Source organism: Hemiscyllium ocellatum, chromosome 9 (assembly GCF_020745735.1).
Source record: "Hemiscyllium ocellatum isolate sHemOce1 chromosome 9, sHemOce1.pat.X.cur, whole genome shotgun sequence".
Taxonomy (NCBI): Eukaryota; Metazoa; Chordata; class Chondrichthyes; order Orectolobiformes; family Hemiscylliidae; genus Hemiscyllium; species Hemiscyllium ocellatum.
Window position 1 is genome coordinate 58,599,879 of NC_083409.1, and position 20,327 is coordinate 58,620,205.

The 20,327-nt window shown below is 40.1% G+C and overlaps 1 protein-coding gene across 4 annotated transcripts in view; it reads left to right on the forward strand.

The window, feature by feature from the left end:
- Window positions 1-20,327, forward strand: part of pde4ba (phosphodiesterase 4B, cAMP-specific a) — a 197,560-nt gene that overhangs the window by 89,132 nt on the left and 88,101 nt on the right. Inside the window, exon 1 of one of the 4 annotated variants that reach the window (XM_060830385.1) lies at window positions 8,936-9,006. The exons of the other annotated variants lie outside the window; for them this stretch is intronic. Within the exon in view, the coding sequence (XP_060686368.1) occupies window positions 8,961-9,006 (46 nt within the window). The 5' untranslated portion in view covers window positions 8,936-8,960. Of the gene's footprint in view, window positions 1-8,935; window positions 9,007-20,327 lie in introns of those variants that run through there. 4 annotated transcript variants of the gene reach the window in all.

A 20,327-nucleotide genomic window follows, 5' to 3' on the forward strand; every position in this document is an offset into this window, starting at 1 on the left:
CTTTAATCAGAAAGTTTTAGGTTCAAATTCCTAGAGAGCATAGTGTAGACTGATGTGCCAGTGAAGTATCTGACAAAAATCCATATTTTCATGATGAACCATCAAACTAAGCTTCACTTAAGATGGTGTACAAGATTCCATGAAGAATTTGAAGTATTTGAAGAACTAGTGAGTTATTCCCAGTGTGTTAATCAATATTTATGTGTCATCTCATTTCATTAAAATGGAGTATCCAGCTTTTGTGCTGCTTGTTGTTGCAGTTTATTGTAGACAAACTGGCTGTTTATTTCTTAAGTTACAAAAGTGACTACACTTCAAACTACAAGTCCTTCACTGTCAGTAATGTATTTTGGAATGACCTGAATGGTGCTATATAAATGTAAGTTTGTTCGTTCTTCTAGGATTACTAACTAATGATGCGATTTAGAAGTGCTTTAGGAATTCATCAAATGGCAGTTAGCCTTGACCATTGTTGTGCCATACATGTTGGTAGAATCAATGCAGAATATACATCATTTACAATGAAGGATACTCAACTTAGCTGAGAAAGAAATATGTGATCCTTTCCTGCCCATTTTGTATATTTGGGTGGTAAGTGTTTGTTAATAGATACATGATTGTTCAGTACTTTATGTGGACCTTAGTACCGTGGATCAAAATTATTTTGTGGATTAAAATTCAATTTTACACTATAGTTCTTCAAGTACAGACTCCTATCCGTATTGCATGAGCATTCCAATTGTAAGTAAAATTCTGACATGAAGTAGTTGTTACTTCAGAATACAATCCAACAACATTCAGTGGGCTGAATTTTCCCTGCTCCATGCTATTTAGGAACAGGAATAGACCATTCAGCCCCTGGAGCATGTTTCAACATTCATTGAGATCATGGCTGATTGTAACTAACTCTGTATTCTGGATTAGTGGTGCTGGAAGAGCATTGCAGTTCAGGCAGCATCCAAGGAGCAGCGAAATCGACGTTTTGGGCAAAAGCCCTTCATCAGGAATAAAGGCAGAGAGCCTGAAGTGTGGAGAGATAAGCTAGAGGAGGGTGTCCCACCCTCCTCTAGCTTATCTCTCCACGCTTCAGGCTCTCTGCCTTTATTCCTGATGAATGGCTTTTGCCCGAAATACGATTTCGCTGCTCCTTGGATGCTGCCTGAACCGCTGTGCTCTTCCAGCACACTAATCCAGAATCTGGTTTCCAGCATCTTAAGTCATTGTTTTTCCCTAACTAACTCTGTATGCCTACTTTTGGCCCATATCTCTTTACTGTCTTTGCTTAACAAAAACGTATCTATCTCAGATTTAAAAGTGATACCTGCTCCAGCATCCTCTGCTTCTTGTGAAAGAGAGTTCTAAACATCTCCCACCTTTTGTGTATACAAGTGCTTCCTAACATCTGTCCTTAATGGCCTGACTCTAATTCTCAGAGTATGCTTGCTAGTTCTAGAATATTCATCAGTGGAAAAGGTTTGCCTGTATCTCCCCCGTCCTTTCCTGTTAAAATGTGAAAACTTCGATTAGATCACCCTGAGTCTTATAAATTTCAGAGAAAACAGACCTAATTTATGTAATCTCTCCTCAGAAGCTAAGCCCTGAAGTCCAGATATTATTCCGGTAAATCTACATTGTAGTAATTGCAAGGCCAATATATGTTTCTTAAGGTGTGATACCCACATCTACACTCAGTACACCAAGTGGGATCCAATTAAAGTTTTGAGTAACTGTAGAATAACTTCTGCTTCCTTGTACTGCAGGCCTCTTGATATAAAGACCAGCATTCAAAAGGTGCCTTGATTATTTTATGCCCCTGTTTGTGACATTTTAAAGATCTATCTACCAGAACCTCCAGGTCTCTGGGTATCCACTGTATTTAACTTCATACATCTAAAAACTACTCTGATCTATCCTTTTTTTGTTTAAAAATGGATAGCGTCATTCTTATTTTGAACTCCATCTGCCACAGTTTTGCCCATTCACTTAGCCTATTAGCATCCCTTTTTAATTTTATGATATCATCCACACTATCTGCAGTGCCATCTAACTTTGAGTCATATTTGTAATAAAGGAACAGAAATTGGGTGACATTTCTACTCTTGCTTTTTGCCAATCCCTATATCATTGAAATTAAAATTTGAAATTCGGGAAAATATATGGTAGCCACGAGCAAACAGAGTGGTTAGCCTTTCAGCAATGAAACCTGCTGTTAGTTGGCAATGCAGCAGTTATAAAATGTTCCCCTGGATGAACAGGGAGACTTCTCACCATAGACGCCACTTTCCTGTGCAATTCCATTTTCATAAGCATAAGACATATATTGCTACCACAAAGATGACATGGTTGTCTTTCAAATTTACATTTCCCTTGTAAATATTTCATATTACATTGGTTTCACCTTATTTATGTGTGCATCATTATTATTTGTTGAGACTGAATTAGTCATAAAGCCTAAATGTACCAGTACAACATATAGTTGCTAAGCATTGATGGTTGCAGCAGAGTTCAGGACATTACTACTAGAAGAAAGTGTTGCATATTTGCATACACTTTATTAAATGCTCATGCTCATGTTCGTGTGCAGTGTTACACTTGCCATTACATGGGACATAACAGAATTGCAGACTTAGCTGTTCTCCCTTCTCTGCATTGAGGATGTTGTCTGAGATGGCTCTTCGTGGGTTAGTTGAAATGGAGATGAACTCAAAGCCCTGAAAACTGCTACATTATCCCAAACAGAGTCAGGACTGACACTACTTACTGGGGCCTTCATTTTCTTACCTTGACCTACTATCCTTACCACCTTCTACAATACCCAAGACACGGCTCCTTCCCTCTGCCATACCTTTATGCCACAGCACCCCCATACTCTATCCTTTCTCCTGCACCATTGACTTGCCCTTGTCAGTCCCAAGCTTCCATCTAAACTATCATTATCCTTCACTGTCCTCTTCTGCCGAAAATGCCACCAGCACCACATGTGTGTAACAAGAAAAATCTTAAACATAACTGCAAAAAGCCGACTGCTGCACTGCCACATAAACAAGCGTGAACTCAAGCCCTTAGATTCTCGTGCACTAACTTTATGCTGAAGGTAGAATATAATTTTTTTTCAAGTTTTACACAAATGGGTATACATGACATGCAAATACATTATAAGTATGATTCCTCCCCCACCCCCCCTTCAACCCCCAAAACCCCAGACAACACAATTAACACACATAACTGACTTAATCTTAGCATCTCAACCCACCAGTGGAAAATCAAAATTTCAGGTCCTGCCATATATACTGTTTCTGCTTTTGCAGCCTTTATAAAATTCCCCTGCTTCCCAGAAACTGGGATTTTATCAATAGCAGGCTGTTCTTGATGATGTAACTGGGGCTGACTTCTTATGCGCTCTTTTTTTCCTGTCACGCATGTGATTGCAATTAAAATTCTAAGTGCCTGGCATGCATTGAAAACATAAGAAAATTAGTGGTATGGGAAGCTTTTGATTGGCGAAAATATAATCAGCTGAAAATGCTAAAACTGTGTGGGGCTGTAAGTGAACCTCTTGGACAAACAGGGAGTTTTGTATCATAGCCACCATCTCAGTTTTAAATATTTCTTATTATATTGGTCTCACCTTATTCACGTGTGCATTGCTATTTGTTAAGACTGCTTTTATCAGAAAGCTAAAGTGTTCTAGTATATCTCACATTTGGCATGCATTGATGGTTATGGGAGAGTTTGGGAATTTCCATTATTTTAAAAGAAACAAATTTATTGTTTTTCTGTTCACTGTTTACAGTATGTTCATATTAGAATCCAGTGTCATACTCACTGCTCAGTAGGATATGCTTCACGGCTCAGCCAGCCCTCCCTCCTATATGTTGTAAAGGATTTGTTATCACAGTCAGCAGAGAGTAATTAAAGCCTTGTAAAAACTCATGATTTGGAGATTCCGGTGTTGGACTGGGGTGTACAAAGTTAAAAATCACACAACACCAGGTTATAGTCCAACAGGTTTAATTGGAAGCAGACTGGCTTTCGGAGCATCGCTCCTTCATCAGGTGGTAGTGGAGGGCTCGATCCTAACACACAGAATTTATAGCAAAAATTTACAGTGTGATGTAACTGAAATTATACATTGAAAAATTGATTAGCTGTTAAGCCTTTCATCTGTTAGAATACCATGACAGTTTCACTTCTTTCATGTATAAATCACAAAACCTTTTTTTAAAGTTGCATTCTTGGGTTGGCTGTTAACAATGGTGATAGCTAGACAATATGTTGAAGGTGTTGGCCCCTGTGTTCTGTCTATGTCATGATGTTTAGATTGATTCTCTTATAAAGAGTGAGATAACGGAGGTTTACATGAATTAATGCAGTTTTTGGGCTCAGAGTTCTACATAAATGCATGCAGTTTTTGAGCAAAGTACAATGTAATCCTGCAAGTACAAATTCACCCCACAAAATATACGTGTGCGTGTGGGTCTTTGTCTGTCTGGGTTGGGGGTTGTGTGAGAGAGAGAGAGAGAGAAGTTTATTGGTGGTCACCTGTAATGTGACATGAGCCCAAGGTCCCAATTGAGGCCTTCCCTATGGGTACCAAACTTTGCTATCAGCCTCTGCCCGGCCACTTTTTGCTGCTGCCTGTCCCAAAGTCCACCTTGGAGGATGGTCACCCGAAGGTCCGAGGTCGAATGTCCTGGACCACTGAAATATTCCCCAACTGGGAGGGAAAACTTCTGTCTGTTGATTGTTGTGCAGTACCCATAGGGAGTGCCTCAACCAGGACCTTGGGTTCATGTCACATTACAGGTGACCACCATTGCACTATACATACACAGATACTCACTCACTCTCACACTCACTCCTACACACACATATACACAGACGCGCACACAGACACCCACACACTCTCATGCACCCCCTCACAGACTTAAGACACTCTGTGTGTGCGCGCGCACACACGCACTCATACACTCCCACTTTCTCACACTCTCAAACCCCAACCCAGACAGACAAAGACCCCCATGCACATATATATTTTGTGGGGTGAATTTGTACTTGCAGGGTTACATTGTACTTTGCTCAAAAACTGCATGAATTCATGTAAAACTCCATTATCTCACTTTTTAGATTAGAATCAATCTAAACATCATGGCATAGACAGAGAACACAGGGGGCCAACACCTTCAACATATTGTCTAGCTATCACCATTGTTAACAGCTAACCCGAGAATGCAACTTTTTTTAAAAAAAGGTTTTGTGATTTACACATGAAAAAAGTGAAACTGTCATGGTATTCTAACAGATGAAAGGCTTAACAGACAATCAGTTTTTCAATGTATAATTTCAGCTGCATCACACTATAAATGTTTGCTATAAATTCTATGTGTTAGGATTGAGCCCTCCACTACCACCTGATGAAGGAGCGACGCTCTGAAAGCTAGTGTGCTTCCAATTAAACCTGTTGGACTATAACCTGGCGTTGTATGATTTTTAACTTGTAAGAACTCTGTCATGATGAAATGGACCGATGTGTGATACTGCTGACACTGCCCTTATCGAACCCTCATTTTCTTGACTCATCATTTGAGTGATTCTCTTCACCATTCTTTCCCTCACCCCCTCTGTATTCAGAATGCCAAGCTCTTCCTACTTCAGTCCTCCATGTAGTACACATGGACAAGTTCCCTCATCACTGACTTGCCCTTACCCAACCTGAGCTGCTTTGGAAGTTGACATTCTGCTGCCCCGCACCCTGGTGCTATAGCATTAAATGAGGAAAACGGTTGAACATATTCACAACTGCACAAAGCTGATTGTTGCACACCACTTTTATATTATTGTGAATCAGATCATGTGAGATTTATGTGCTTTGCTGACTTTATCCTGTATTAAGATCTGTAATATTATTGAGTATACATGGAATTCAAGTAAAAACCCAGCACAGGGTGGTATATTACTGTACATGCTGCATACATTTCGATGACTTTATCTCTGCATCTCAATCTGTCATCAGCAAATTTAAATTTTGCATTTTATCTCATTGTTATCTCCCAGATGCTGTATTTTCTAGCTGGCTCTATAAAATTCTCCACCTCTGGTCTGTGCAAACTACACATCGCAATGGAACACTTTTACACATGAAAATCAATTCACTGGTGTTTTAGCATCCAATGATAAATCAAATAGGTGTAGAGTGCAATTAAAATCTCAGGAATTAAAATCTCCTGTTAACTGACCATATTATTCATCTTTTTTTTAAATTCTTTCCACATTCCCTGTATATTTTATTTCTGCCAATGTTTAATTATTGCAGTTATCCCAGTGTCTGATCTGATTTTTATTCTGCCCTTTGCTCCTCTTTGCGCCATTGCCTTGTGCTATAGAAAGCAGGGCTGGACTATGTGGACGGTTGGAGATGGAAATTAATAATTTTGTGACTTTTTTTAACCAATCATTGATCTGATTTATGTCATTCTGTCTTTTGCACAATATGCTTTACTTCCCCACCCACCAACATGGATTTGTGAATAATCATCTACGTATTCTCTCAGTCCTTGTGTTTCAAACTTTATAAGAAAATGAAATCGTAGAAATAAAGTAAATAATTCTTTTATGAGGAAAGAGATCAAATTTTACAAAACCATGCTGAATCAGTTGGAATTGATTTGGAAAAATCCAGTTTCCAAGAATGATATAATACAGAATGATGTAGAATCCTTTCGGTGTGGATACAGGCCCTTTGGGTCAACAAGTTCACACCAACCTTCCAAAGAGTAATGCATCCAGACCCATTCCCCTGCTGCTCTACATTTACCCAAGACAAGTACACCTAATCTACACATCCCTGAACACTATGGGCAATTTTAGCAAGGCCAATTCACCATGCTAAAATGTGCAAACTCCACACAGGCTGTTGTCTGAGGTGCAAATCGAACCCAGGTCCCTCGCGCTGAGGCAACAGTGTTAACCACTGAGCCATCGTGCCGCCCCAAGAAGTTCCTTTGCATTCTGTATTCATTTTGTCATTTGTGGGAGATGAAGATTTACTGGTTCAATTTAGCTAACTTAAAAAAAGAGAAATCTTGATACCAAAATCTTACTTTTTTGATATACTTTCAGACTGAAGTGTATACACATTCAAAGAATATAGCGGCTTCAGCTGTCAACTTTTATATTGCTCAATATCTTGATATAAAAACAAAAACCAATTCTGAAAACTTCAATGAAAATCAAAAGAATTGCTTGTCATACAGGTGGGCCAGCAAGAGGAAAATAGCTTGACATTTCAATTGAGACTGATAATTGGTGCCTACTTTTCTCTCCAATGGTGAGCATTTCCAGTGTTAGTATCTATTGACGTTTTTGAGAACCTAAGCGAAAAAAAAGGGTTTTTTTTCCCTGAGACCAGCTAATGCCCAAGCATATGCTGGAACTCCCGTGGGAACATGGCGACAGACTATTTAAATTGCCCAAGTTCTGCACCTGCCCCTGAGCCTACTTGGAACTGACTGGTTTGCATTCTAATTGTCTGTTGAGCAGATGAAAAATTTCAAATCTGTCAGAATCTTTTCTAATGTATGCAACCCAGCTGCAGTCTTTGCTGGAAGGAAAGTAGCAGAGTCTTCCATCGAATCAACCTAAACCAACAGTTACCCCAAAAAGTGATATTAGCAAAGTGCGCCTCTGGTCCCTGAACTGCAACATTTAAGTCACAAGTGCTCCTGCCTATGATTTCCCTGCCCACTACCAAGCAGGATATCGATTCAGACATTGGGTGCAAGTATCCTGCCCTCATTGCTGCAGTGACAGTATTTGGAATTGACACCAAACTAACCTGCTAAAAAACTGCAGTTCAAGTCAGTGTCACATTTTTTGGTGATATGATTGGTTAAGAACTAATAACTGATTTTTTTTTACCCATATCTAGTCAAGGGTGCTAGGTATTCAGTTGTACTCATCTGTCTACAACTGGCTAAGATCATAAATGCCCATTAGTATTACATACTCAACAGAAATAAGAATTGTTGGTTTTCCAGTTCCGAATGATGGGACCACTTTGAGAATCAAAAGTTTGTGCAAGTTCAGTAGTTACTGGCAAAGCTCAGCTGGATTTGTCAGAATCCAGTTCCGAATCAGTAAATCCATTTCACGTATTTTTGGTTATCTTCAGCTCAATTCTGAAAGCTGGTTTCATGCGCCCAAGTAAATATTTCAGTTATGCTATTGACGTCATTGAAATCATTAATTGGACATAAGGCCCTCCCAGCTGCAAAACCTGCCAAAACACTGAACACTGAACTCCACACAAACTAGATTTAAAAAGAAGCTGCAATGTTACTGATGTGTTTTCATGTCATTTCATGAAACAAAATCTTATATTAAATAACAATTCCATTTCATCCAGCATGCACGTTTTTTTGCGAATCAACAATAGTCAATATCACAAGCAGGCATCCCAAGTTGTTAGCATTAAAAACTACTATTAACCCCAGAATTTTATTTGTTTGGTCCTTAACTGGTGTATTTTCTCTTCTATTAAAGTTATTTAAGGTTTTGGTCATACAAGGAAAAAGGGATGCAAAACATATTCAGATTTGAAAATCTCCCATTACAACAGTCCTATTGGATTCATTCCAACCAAACAGACAAATCATGATGACATATTTGACCTTTCAATCCATGTCATCTTCACATAATTTAGGTTAACATTTTGGATCTGATTTTGGGGGTGGGGATATGTGAGAGCTAGAAGAGAGGTAGTGGGCAGTGACAGGCAGTGAAGGTACAGTGTGCAGCAATCCAAAGGTGAGCCTTTCTTATTCGTTTGTGGGATGTGAGCATTGCTGGCTGGCCAGCATTTATTGCCCATCCCTAGTTCCCCTTGAGAAGGTGGAGTTGAGCTGACTCCTTGCACTGGTGCAGTCTGTTTGGAGTAGATGTACTACCAACATCGTTAGGACATGGCTCAGTGGTTGGCAATGCGGCCTTACAGCACCAGGGACCCAGGTTCGATTCCAGCCTTGGGCAAGTGTCTTTGTGGTGCTTGCTCATTTTCCCTGTATCCGTGTAGGTTTCCTCCACAGTCCAAAGCAAGTTAGGTGGACTAGCCATGGGAAATGCAAGGTTACGGAGGGGGTGGGGGCCTGGGTGGGATGCTGTTCAGAGGCGCGGTGTGGTCTCAATGTGCCAAATGGCTTAACTCCATTCTGTATAAATTAAATAATTCCATGATGGAGTTCCATTATTCTATCAAACAACACTGAAAGAACAGCGATATATTTCCAAGTCAGGATGGTTAGTGGCTTGGAGGGGAATTTGAAGATGGTAGTGTTCCTATGTATCTGCTGCCCTAGTCCTTCCAGATAGAAATGGTTATGGGTTTGGAAGGTGTTGTCTAAGAATCTTTGGTGAATTTCTGCAGTACATCTGATAGCTAGTACATACTGCTACTTCTGAATGTCTATGGTGGAGGGAGTGAATGTTTGGGGACGTGGTGCAAATCAAGTGGCCTGCTTTGTTCTGGATGGTGTCAAGTTGCTTGAGTACTGTTGAAGCTACACCCAACCAGACAAGTGGGGAGTATTCCATTACACTCATGACTTGAATTTTGTAGATGATGGATAGACTTTAAGGAATCAGGAGATGAGTTACTCACTGCAATATTTCTAGCCTTTGACCTGCTCTTGTATACACTGGCAAGCCCAGTTGAGTTTCTGGTGAATGGTAACCACGAGGATGTTCGTAGTGGGGATTCAGTGATGGTAACATCATTTAATGTCAAGAGGCAGTGGTTAGATTGTCTCTTGTTGAAATGGTCATAGCCTGGTCTTTGTGTGGTATGAATGTTACTCTGAGCGGCCTCATAGACATACAAGTCCAGGTGATCTTCAATGACTAAGTCCTATTACCCATCTTCAATTCCAATGTGATCTACAATCAGGCCAGCAGATAGAAACAAAGATATTTAGAAAAAACCGGTCATGATCATGTACTTGTGGGATTGATTTCCAGCAGTCAAATAAATGGTGCAGGTTCTAGCTGCTGTTGATGATTCATGGCTATGACCAGTGGTACAAGAAAAAAGGGATCATTGGACAAGTTAGGCCCAAGTCTGTCTTGTGAGATGGGAAGAGCATAACTACTCCTCCTTGCACATAAGGAAGTTTAAAATTAAATGTAGTTGGTTACATGACACTGCTTCTTCCAGCCTTTGATCCAATTCACAGCAGTTTGGTAGTGCCGTGAATATTGCATTGCGTTGTTAGTTGATTTGTATCTACACTCTTGCCCAGTTTTGATTGGGTGAGTGGTTTAAATATTTGAAATTCAATTGAATTCTTGCTGAATAGTCAGAGGTGTCAGCCTTCAGAAGAGGTTTGGCCACATGTACTTGTAGACTTGATGGATCCTGTGGTACATTTCAAAGAAAAGCAAAGAATTCTCAATGTCCTGACTGTAACCAATTTCACCAACAAAAGCAGACTGACTGATCAATCTTGTGTGTAAAATGCCTGCTGCATTTACCTGCATTTCAAAGTAAATAACTATGTGCATAGTACTTTTCAGATAGTTCTGAAATGTATGATCACTCATGATAATGTTTTAAGCTTCTGTGCTAACAATACAAGGTCTTTAATGAATGATTTGCATTGCTTTGCAGTATAAACCTAAGTTCCGGGTTCCATACCCGGTCTATGCTAAAATAATTGACCTCAGCTGCGACAGCAGCTGTAGCAACACAGGCTGAGTTGGTGCTTGGCAAGGAAGGGGGAAATCAGTCAGAATTCCCATTCTGTTATTCAGTGTCTACTATTGTCAAATTTCCCAGGTTTATTGTCAAATAGTGTCTGACAAGTCAGCGCTGAGTGGGATTCCATAAAGCTTTCACATAAATTTGGTTTGTTAGTCTTAGGACATTGGTGCTTATAATCTTATTATCCCATGTTCCCTATTCTTTATTCCATGACAGCTATTTTTTAATGTCTGCATACTCCTTGCTTTAAGGACTAACTTCTGGGTTCCATAGTGTCTCATGCAATCCTTTATGCAAAATTAAAATTTCCCTCATCCAATCTTGTATCCATCTTCCTCTTATGAAATCCCTCAATCAATTGAAAGAGTCTATTTCTGTCTACTCTGTCCCATTTTTCATCATCTTAAACATCACAATTCCCAAATGGCAATTGTGAGTCATGGAATAAAGAAAAGTTACATAAATAATGCTAGGAAAGAATGGGTAGTTAGAGGCAAAATTGTTTTAAATGAATGGGGAAGCATTCAGGCAAGGGATCTTACAGCATTGGGCATGTTTATGCTATTAGACTGAATGATACTGAAATAAGATTTAATGGAGTGAAGACTGCCAGCTTTTAGAACCCAAGCAAAACATGAGAGATTGAGTGTGTCTTAATTTATTGAAGTGCGCACAACTGTTATTTTCTTCTTAATGAGAAGTGTAGCTAATAGCTTATTTTTCACTTTCTCATGAACTCAGTTAACTTCATTTAGCATTTCATTCCTATGAATTGGTCTGTACAGCTGAAGTTCAATTCTTCCATTAAGATTGTATTAAATGGGAGCAAAAGGAGACTATTTAGTCCATTGCACCAGCATTCAATAAAATCATGGCTGATCTGTCTCTTTGTGCCTGAACAAACTATTTGCTTGCATCCAGTAACCCTGGACTTTCCTCTAGATCAAAAATCTGACTGACTAGCCTTTGAATATATTAAATTACCCAGCTCCACTGCTGTCTGGAAGAGATTCCAAATACAATAGTAGCCTAAAAGAATACATTTCTCTTCATCTCCACCTTAAATGGGAGATTCCTTAGTTTGAAACTATGTCCTATATTGCTAGAGTCCTCTAGAAATGAAAATATGCTCTCAAAAGCTTATAGATGCTGCACATTGAAAATAATCAGTGAATATCCTCACCTCTGACCATATGATGGAGGGAAGGTCATTGATAAAACATGAAAACAGTTGAGTTTAAGTCACTGTCCTGAAGAAGGTTATTAATGTATCATCTGTAACACCATTGTCTGTTATGCAGGAACCATTATTTTTCCTGGAAGTAGCCAGCCATTATCAGAAAGTGCCCTTCCATGAAAAGAGTGTACTGTACTCACCTCGGGTGTTTGTGCATCAGTGTGAGCAAAGATTGTGGCTCTGAAGGGAACCTGTCACAAATTTATCCACAATGCTCTAGGTGAAGTTGTGACACATGGCTTTCATGGATATGGCCCTGAAGATTACCATGTTCGGATCACATATGCATCTCGCTCTTTCCAGGGGCTTACTGAAGACACATACATTCTCCTAGACCCAGTCCATGACTATATCAATTAGCTATCGAGGATTTCATCCATTTCCTCATTCCCCTCCCCCCACCCACCCACCTCCACATTATCCCAGTCCCAAGCCTCCAACTCAGCACTGCCCTCTTGACTTGTCCATCATTTTTCCCATCTATCCACTCCACCCTCCTCTCTGACCTATCACCTTCCCCCCACCTTCATCTACCTATTACATTCTCAGCTGCCTTCCCCCAAACCCCATCTTCCCCCCCCCCCCCCCTTTTTATCTCTCAGCCCCCTTGGGTCACCCCTCAATCCTGATAAAGGGCTTATGCCCGAAATGTTAATTCACCTCCTTGGATGTTGACTGACCTGCTGTGCTTTTCCAGCACCACACTCTCGACTCTATATCAATTAGCTGACTAGCTCAAGAGGGCCACCAACAAAATGCATTTCCAGTCTAAGTAGGAAAGAACCATCAATGCCTTCATTGGTTTCTCAAGGTACAAAATGTCTTCAATTGAATGCAGGCATCACCAAGACTCATGAGACAAGTCAGCAGCATTCATCAACAGGACTAGTTGCCATCTATGAATGAATAACCTGTCTGCAACCAGGTACTTTAGGATTGTGAGCTTACCATTTAATATTTTTATACTTTGAATCTGTGTTGGTCTTTTTGTGACAACTAAATCATGAGACATCTGTCTTTGTTGCAATTTTCGTAATAAGAATTTATTTTTCCATTCACTTCATCTTTACCTTTCAAGAACCTCTTTTAATGTGACTGCCAATTTAACTAATATTCGGCTGTGGATCACTCAACTGAATCAAGTCAGAATGTCAGGTGGGAAAACTGCAAGGAATCTTTTGGGATCTGATAGACTATTGACACTGCTCTTTGATTTTCCTTCTCTGGGCTCTATCTCCACCTATCATTTACTCCTTATCCCTTCCCCCATTTTGTATGCTGCATACAAAACAACTTTTTTCTCGCTACCATCGGTTTTTTAGTCAGGTCACTCGACCTATAATGTTAACTCTGTTTTCTCTTCATGGATGCTGTATGATCTGCTGAGCTTTTTCAGCAATCTGTGTTTGTTTCACACCCACAAGCTGCTCAGCTACGTGGGAGCGGATCACATAGCTGATGGTAAGCAGAACACCTTTGTCATCGACAAGTGATGACATGGACCATTCCATTGTGAAATCGGCTATTTGCTGCCAGCCAAATCTCCTTTTGTACAGGCTCGTTTGCAATGAAACCTTCTCCAGTGCATGAAAAAAGCAGCAGTGTATACAGCACGTTCAATGAGTCTTGGAAAGCTGCTCTTAAACAGTGCAGTAAACCTTTCAACAATGCTTGTTTTTTAAACCAGTCTCTTTCCCACTTCAGACCACAGTGGGTTGAATAATACTGCCTCCATTCCTCTTCCTTTGACTGAAGCTAAGGGCCTAATTGGTTTATGATGGTAGAAAAATAATCATTTCTGAGTGTTAAGAAGAAGAGACTCTTTTCTTTGAACGATTAATTTATTGCAAGAAAGCAATTAGCTACATGCTAGATTAACGAATTAAACATTGTCACTAAGACCATTGGAAGACAAAGATTACATTAAGTCATCTTTGAGATGCAGAGATATTTTCCTGATGTCTCGACAATCTTTTCAGATTAGGTGGAGATTAATTCAGTCTCCAGTATTAACTGTTGGATACTCATTATCATATTGTCACTGTCTAACATTTATCGTCTGAATGTTACTTCTCATGTCAGCCCAAACTTGAATGTTGTCCAAGAGGGCTGGTACTGCTTCAGTTCTTGAGGGACAAAATACGCAACAAAACACGATGAAATCACAGTGAATTTTTACCATTGGCAAAATTGCTGAAGGTAGTGGAATCTATGATGTTGACTTGAGAATCTTTTCTGCAAAGAAATGGGGCTATGATTCTTGGCCTCCAACAGTCAAACGTTTTGAAATAGGATGGACTCCACTAGAGATTTACTTAAGTTCAATTATGGCAAAATCCATAGAGTAAAATTTAGTTGGGGCAGCTTAGTAGTGGCAGAGGTAGAATGGTGTAGAAAATCTTTGTTTCTGAAACTGAAGTTACAAATATCTGCAATCCTATTCAAGAACTTTTGCAGAAAGGTTTCTAACAAACTAGAAATTTATTATGTTTCTTTTCTAATATTAGATTACTTAGTGTGGAAATAGGCCCTTCGGCCCAACAAGTCCACACCAACCCTCTGAAGAGCAACCCACCCAGACCCAGTCCCCTACATATACTCCTTCTCCTAACACTATGGGCAATTTTGCATGGCCAATTCACCTAACCTGCACATTTTTGGACTGTGGGAGGAAACCGGAGCACCCAGAGGAAACCCACGCAGACACTGGGAGAATGTGCAAACTCCACAGACATTACCCTGTGACAGGAATGGAACCCGGGTCTCTGGCGCTGTGAGGCAGCAGTGCTAACCACTGTGCCACCGTGCCGCCCTTGTCTGGGATAAATCTATATTTTCTGTAAAACAATGAGTATTAGATTAATTACAGTTGTGCTGAGGGAGGATATTCCTGGAAATACATCCAGGGAAGTTATTTGGGTGGAGAAATAAGAAAGGGATGATCACCTTATTGGGATTGTATTAGAGACCCCCTAAATAGTCAGAGGGCAATTGAGAAACAAATTTGTAATGAGATCTCAGTTATCTGTATGAATAATAGGGTGTTTATGGTAGAGGATTTTAACTGTCCAAACATCGACTGGGATTGCCATAGTGTTGAAGGTTTAGATGGAGAGGAATTTCTGAAGTGTGTACAAGACAATGTTTTGATTCAGTATGTGGATGTACCTACTAGAGAAGGTGCAAAACTTGACCCACTCTTGGGAAATAAGGCAAGGCAGGTGACTGAGGTGTCAGTGAGGGAGCACTTTGGTGCCAGCGACCATAATTCTATTAGTTTAAAATAGTGATGGAAAAGGATAGACCAGATCTAAAAGTTGAAGTTCTAAATTGGAGAAAGGCCAATTTTGATGGTATTATGCAAGAACTTTCAAAAGCTGATTGGAGGCAGATGTTTGGAGGTAAAGGGATGTCTGGAAAATGGGAAGCCTTCAGAAATGAGGTAACAAGAATCCAGAGAAAGTATATTCCTGTCAGGGTGAAAGGAAAGGCTGGTAGGTATAGGGAATGCTGGATGACTAAAGAAATTGAAGGTTTTGTTAAGAAAAAGAAGGAAGCATATGTCAGGTATAGATAGGATAGATCAAGTGAATTTTTAGAAGAGTATAAAGGCAGCAGGAGTATACCAAAGAAGGAAATAAGGAGGCCAAAAAAGGTACATGAGATAGCTTTGGCAAATAGTTAAGGAGAATCCAAAGGATTTTTACAACTACGTTAAGGACACACTGGTAACTAGGGAGAGAATAGGGTCCCTCAAAGATCAGCAAGGCGGCCTTTGTGTGGAGTCGCAGCAGATGTGGGAGGTACTAAATGAGTATTTTGCATCTGTATTTACTGAGGAAAAGGACATGGAAGAGAGAGAATGTCAGGAAATAGTGACATCTTGAAAAATATCCATATTACAGAGGAAGTGTTGGATGTCTCAATGCAGGACCTGATCAGGTGTACCCTAGAACTCTGTGGGAAGCTAGGCCTCTTGCTGAGATATTTGTGTCATCGATAGTCAGAGATGAGGAGCCAGAAGACTGCAGGTTGGCTAACATGGTGCCATTGTTTAAGAAAGGTGGTAAGGTCAAGCCAGGGGACATGTCAGTCATAAATGTTCTACTCAATATCCTTAGACCTACCCCTGGTTGGACTCCCCTACTATTTTAGATTAGATTACTTACAGTGTGGAAACAGGTCCTACGGCCCAACAAGTCCACACTGACCCGACGAAGCGCACCCACCCAGACCCATTCCCCTACATTTACCCCTGGACCCTAACACTACGGGCAACTTAGCATGGCCAATTCACCTAACCTGCACATATTTGGACTGTGGGAGAAAACCGGAGCTCCCGGAGGAAACCCACGCAGACACGGGGAGAATGTGCAAACTCCACACAGTCAGTCACCTGAAGTGGGAATTGAACCCGGGTCTCTGGCGCTGTGAGGCTATGAGGCAGCAGTGCTAACCACTGTGCCACCATGCCACCCACCGTGTCGGTGGTGGGCACGTTGTTGGAAGGAATCCTGAGGGATAGGATGTACGTGTATTTGGAAGGACTGATTAGGGATAATCAACATGGCTTTGTGCATGGGAAATCATGTCTCACAAACTTGATTGAGTATTTTGAAGAAGTAACAAAGAGGATTGATGAGGGCAGAGTGGTAGACGTGATCTATATTGACTTCAATAAGGCATTTGACAAGGTTCCTCATGGAGGACTAGTTAGCAAGATTTGATCTCATGGAATACAGCGAGAACTAGCCATTTGGATACAGACTGCCTCAAAGGTAGAAGACAGAGGGTGGTGGTGGTGGGTTGTTTTTCAGACTGGAGGCCTGTGACCAGTGGAGTGCCACAAGGATCATCATTTATATAAATGATTTGAATGTGAGCATAAGAGGTATAGTTAGTAAGTTTGCAGGCAACACCAAAATTGGAGGTATAATGGACAGCAAAGAAGGTTACCTCAGATTACAATGGGATTTTGATCAGATGGGCCAATGGCCTGAGAAGTGGCAGATGGAGTTTAATTTAGATAAATGTGAAGTGCCTGCATTTTGGGAAAGCAAATCTTATACACTTAATGGTAAGGTCCTAGGGAGTGTTGCTGAACAAAGAGACTTGGAGTACAGGTTCATAGCTCCTTGAAAGTAGAGGCGCAGTTGGATAGGATAGTGAAGGTGATGTTTGGTATGCTTTCCTTTATTAGTCAGAGTATTGAGTACAGGATTTGGGAGGTCATATTGCGACTGTAAAGGACATTTGTTAGGCCACTGTTGGAATACCGTGTGCAATTCTGGTCTTCCTCTCGGAAAGATGCTGTGAAATTTGAAAGGGTTCAGAAAAGATTTACAAAGATATTGCCAGGGTTGGAGGGTTTGAGCTACAGGGAGAGGTTGATTACACTAGTACTGTTTTCCCTGGAGTGTTGGAGGTTGAGGGGGTGACCTTATAGATGTTTATAAAATCATGAAGAGCATGGATAGGATAAATAAACAAAATCTCTATGCTGGGGTGAGGGAGTCCAGAACTAGGTTTAGGGTGAGAGGGCATAGGTTTAAGGTGAGAGGGGAAAGATGTAAAAGACACCTAACAGGCAACTTTTCACACAGAGGGTGGTATGTGTATGGAATTAGCTGCCAGAGGAAGTGGTGGAGGCTAGTACGATTACAACATTTAAAAGGCATCTGGATGGATATATGAATAGGAAGATTTGGAGGGATATGAGTCGGGTGCTGGCAGTTGGGACTAGATTGGGTTGGGATATTTGGTTGGCATGGAGGGGTTGGACCCAAGGGTCTGTTTCCGTGCTGTAGAACTGTATGACTCTGTAACTCTAATTGGCCTGGGTTCCCTTGCCTGCAGGTTAAAGCCTCCCCCTTTTATAAGGCCAGCTGACAATTTCTGAAGTTGGTGAGGATTGACTGTAATTATCTTCTTCCTCCAGGGTATGTCGTGACTGTTGGAATCCTTGACGAAAATTAGATACATTTATTGGGTTATAATCAAAATGCAGTTTTGTGTTTTCAAATGCACAATGTTGCTTTGAACTTTGGAGCTGCTTTAAGTAAATCTTAAATAGCTAATATACTGTGTAATTGAACCCATTTCTTATCAGTTCAGTCATAAATTAAGACAAGAAAATATTTGGTGGATGTGGAATTTAATGTTTCATAAGCAATGCTTATAATCCCCTTCCCAAAGGCTGACTTACTGAAATCCAAATACAATGATAGCTTTGAGAAAAATAATGCATTAAACACTATTGAATAAGAACAAAGCCAAATAAGTACAGTCAAATTCAGGTAATTGTGCATGTTAATTAAACAATTGTATACTATAGTAGAAAATTTATGCATACAGTACTAATATTAATTAAAATTCCTTCCAAATTTCTGCTACAAAACTGGTAATACTGGCAAAAGTGGATGAAAATTTGCAACTCTGCTGATATTCTTCAATTTATTTTAAACTACCTTTCAACTATTATTAATGGGCTTAATATTGAAATAGCTTTGTTCTCTGAAACCTACATTATTAGTAAGATGAAAAATGTTTTCAATGCTGTATATGCATCGGAGCACCATCAGTACACTAAAGACAGCATCGGTGTTATATTTAAATGAGGCACCTCCAGTCTAGAGGACATGGTATTGCCTTTTTATTTGGAGACAACAAATGACAATCTGTGATATATCCCCTCATGAGCAGGCTGGTCCCCCATGTTCCTTAAATCAAGGCCATTCCTAAAACGCTAAAGTGGACTATGTCCATTATGCAGCAAAACCTGGACAATGTTTGCTATTCAACAGAGAAAAGGCAGGCAGTGTTTGCATCAAGTGCCAACTATTGACCAACTTCAGTAATTGGAAAAGTAGCCATCTCCCTTTGACATATAACTTTAGTTGAATTCCAAAACATTAGCATCCTAGGGTTTACCATTGATCAGAAACTGAACTGGAATAGCCATATATGTCCTGTAGCTACAAGAGCAGGTCTGCAGTAAGTAACCCACTTCCTGATTTCCAAAGTCTGGCCACCATCTACAAAGTTCAATTCAGGAATGTGATGGAAAACTCTCCAGTTTCCTGAATAATTGCAGCTTCAATAGTATTCAACATGCTCAACATTTTTCATGAGCAAAACAGCCTACTTGATCAGCTATCACTATCACTTGAAACCTTCAATCTCTCCACTAACACAATGGCCAAGAATCAGGCAACCTGCATACCCTGAAAAGGCAGATGTGAAAAATGAAATTGGGACTTGTTACACTGAATTCTCTGCCTAACGTTAGGCACTTTTGTATCACTGTCAAAAATGAGCGAGAACACAAGAAGCACTCTACTTCTACTACCTAAGCCTATCATCTGATATAGTAAATATTGCAATGCATCCAATTTTTCCTGATTTAATTCCTTTGTAGTACAGAAGTCAAACATTCATTGACACTTCTTTTCTTGTGCTCATCCAGGCTAAAATGCAAGAAAATCATCTGAGAGAGGAAATAACAATTTATACAGTATATGAAGAGGGTGCAGATTGGTTGGACCATAGTTTGTATGGAATTGTATGTAATATTGTAGTTAACTGATTAAAGTCAACCAGGCTAGTCACATCTCACTGGTCAGTGTATTGCCATGGATGTGATCACTGCCTTTTCTTCAGTGAGAAAAGGATGCAATGTGTGGACCTGTATGTGAATGTGCATAACTTCCAGAATGAATCATACGGAGCATAGCTAATAATCCTAAATTAATTCAGCATAATTATTTATTAAATATTGCTCAATAGTAGAGCCACTTCCAATGTTGGATACAATGGGGAAAGACAAATGGAGAAAATTCCATCATTCAGGCCAAAGTTTGCAAACATCAGCTAGTTAGGGATGACAGGTCACACTTATTCACTGTCAACTATGGAATTATCTAATTTCTAATATTCACCCAGTCTAATAGGACTACTATAGAATTTCATTTGGAAATCCCCACAGTTCTGATTCTTGTAACAGAAATAATGTACATAGGTATATTATGAAATGAAAATGACAGCCGCTGCTTCTAAAGTTGTGCTAAAGTTCCTGAATCATAGAATTGTACAGTATAGAAAAGGCCCTTTCACCTATAGAATTTGCATCACCAAAACGAAGATAATTCTAAATGTTTTGCAGCATTTGGCCCATGGCCTTGAAAGTCATGACATCTCAAGGACACAACCAACTGTTTCTTGCAGTTTGTGTGGTTACCTGTCTGTGCTACCCTGCCAGATAGTGCATTCTAGACATCCACCACCCTCTGCATGAAAAGACTTTTCCTCAAGTTCCCTGCAAACCAATTGCCTTTTGCC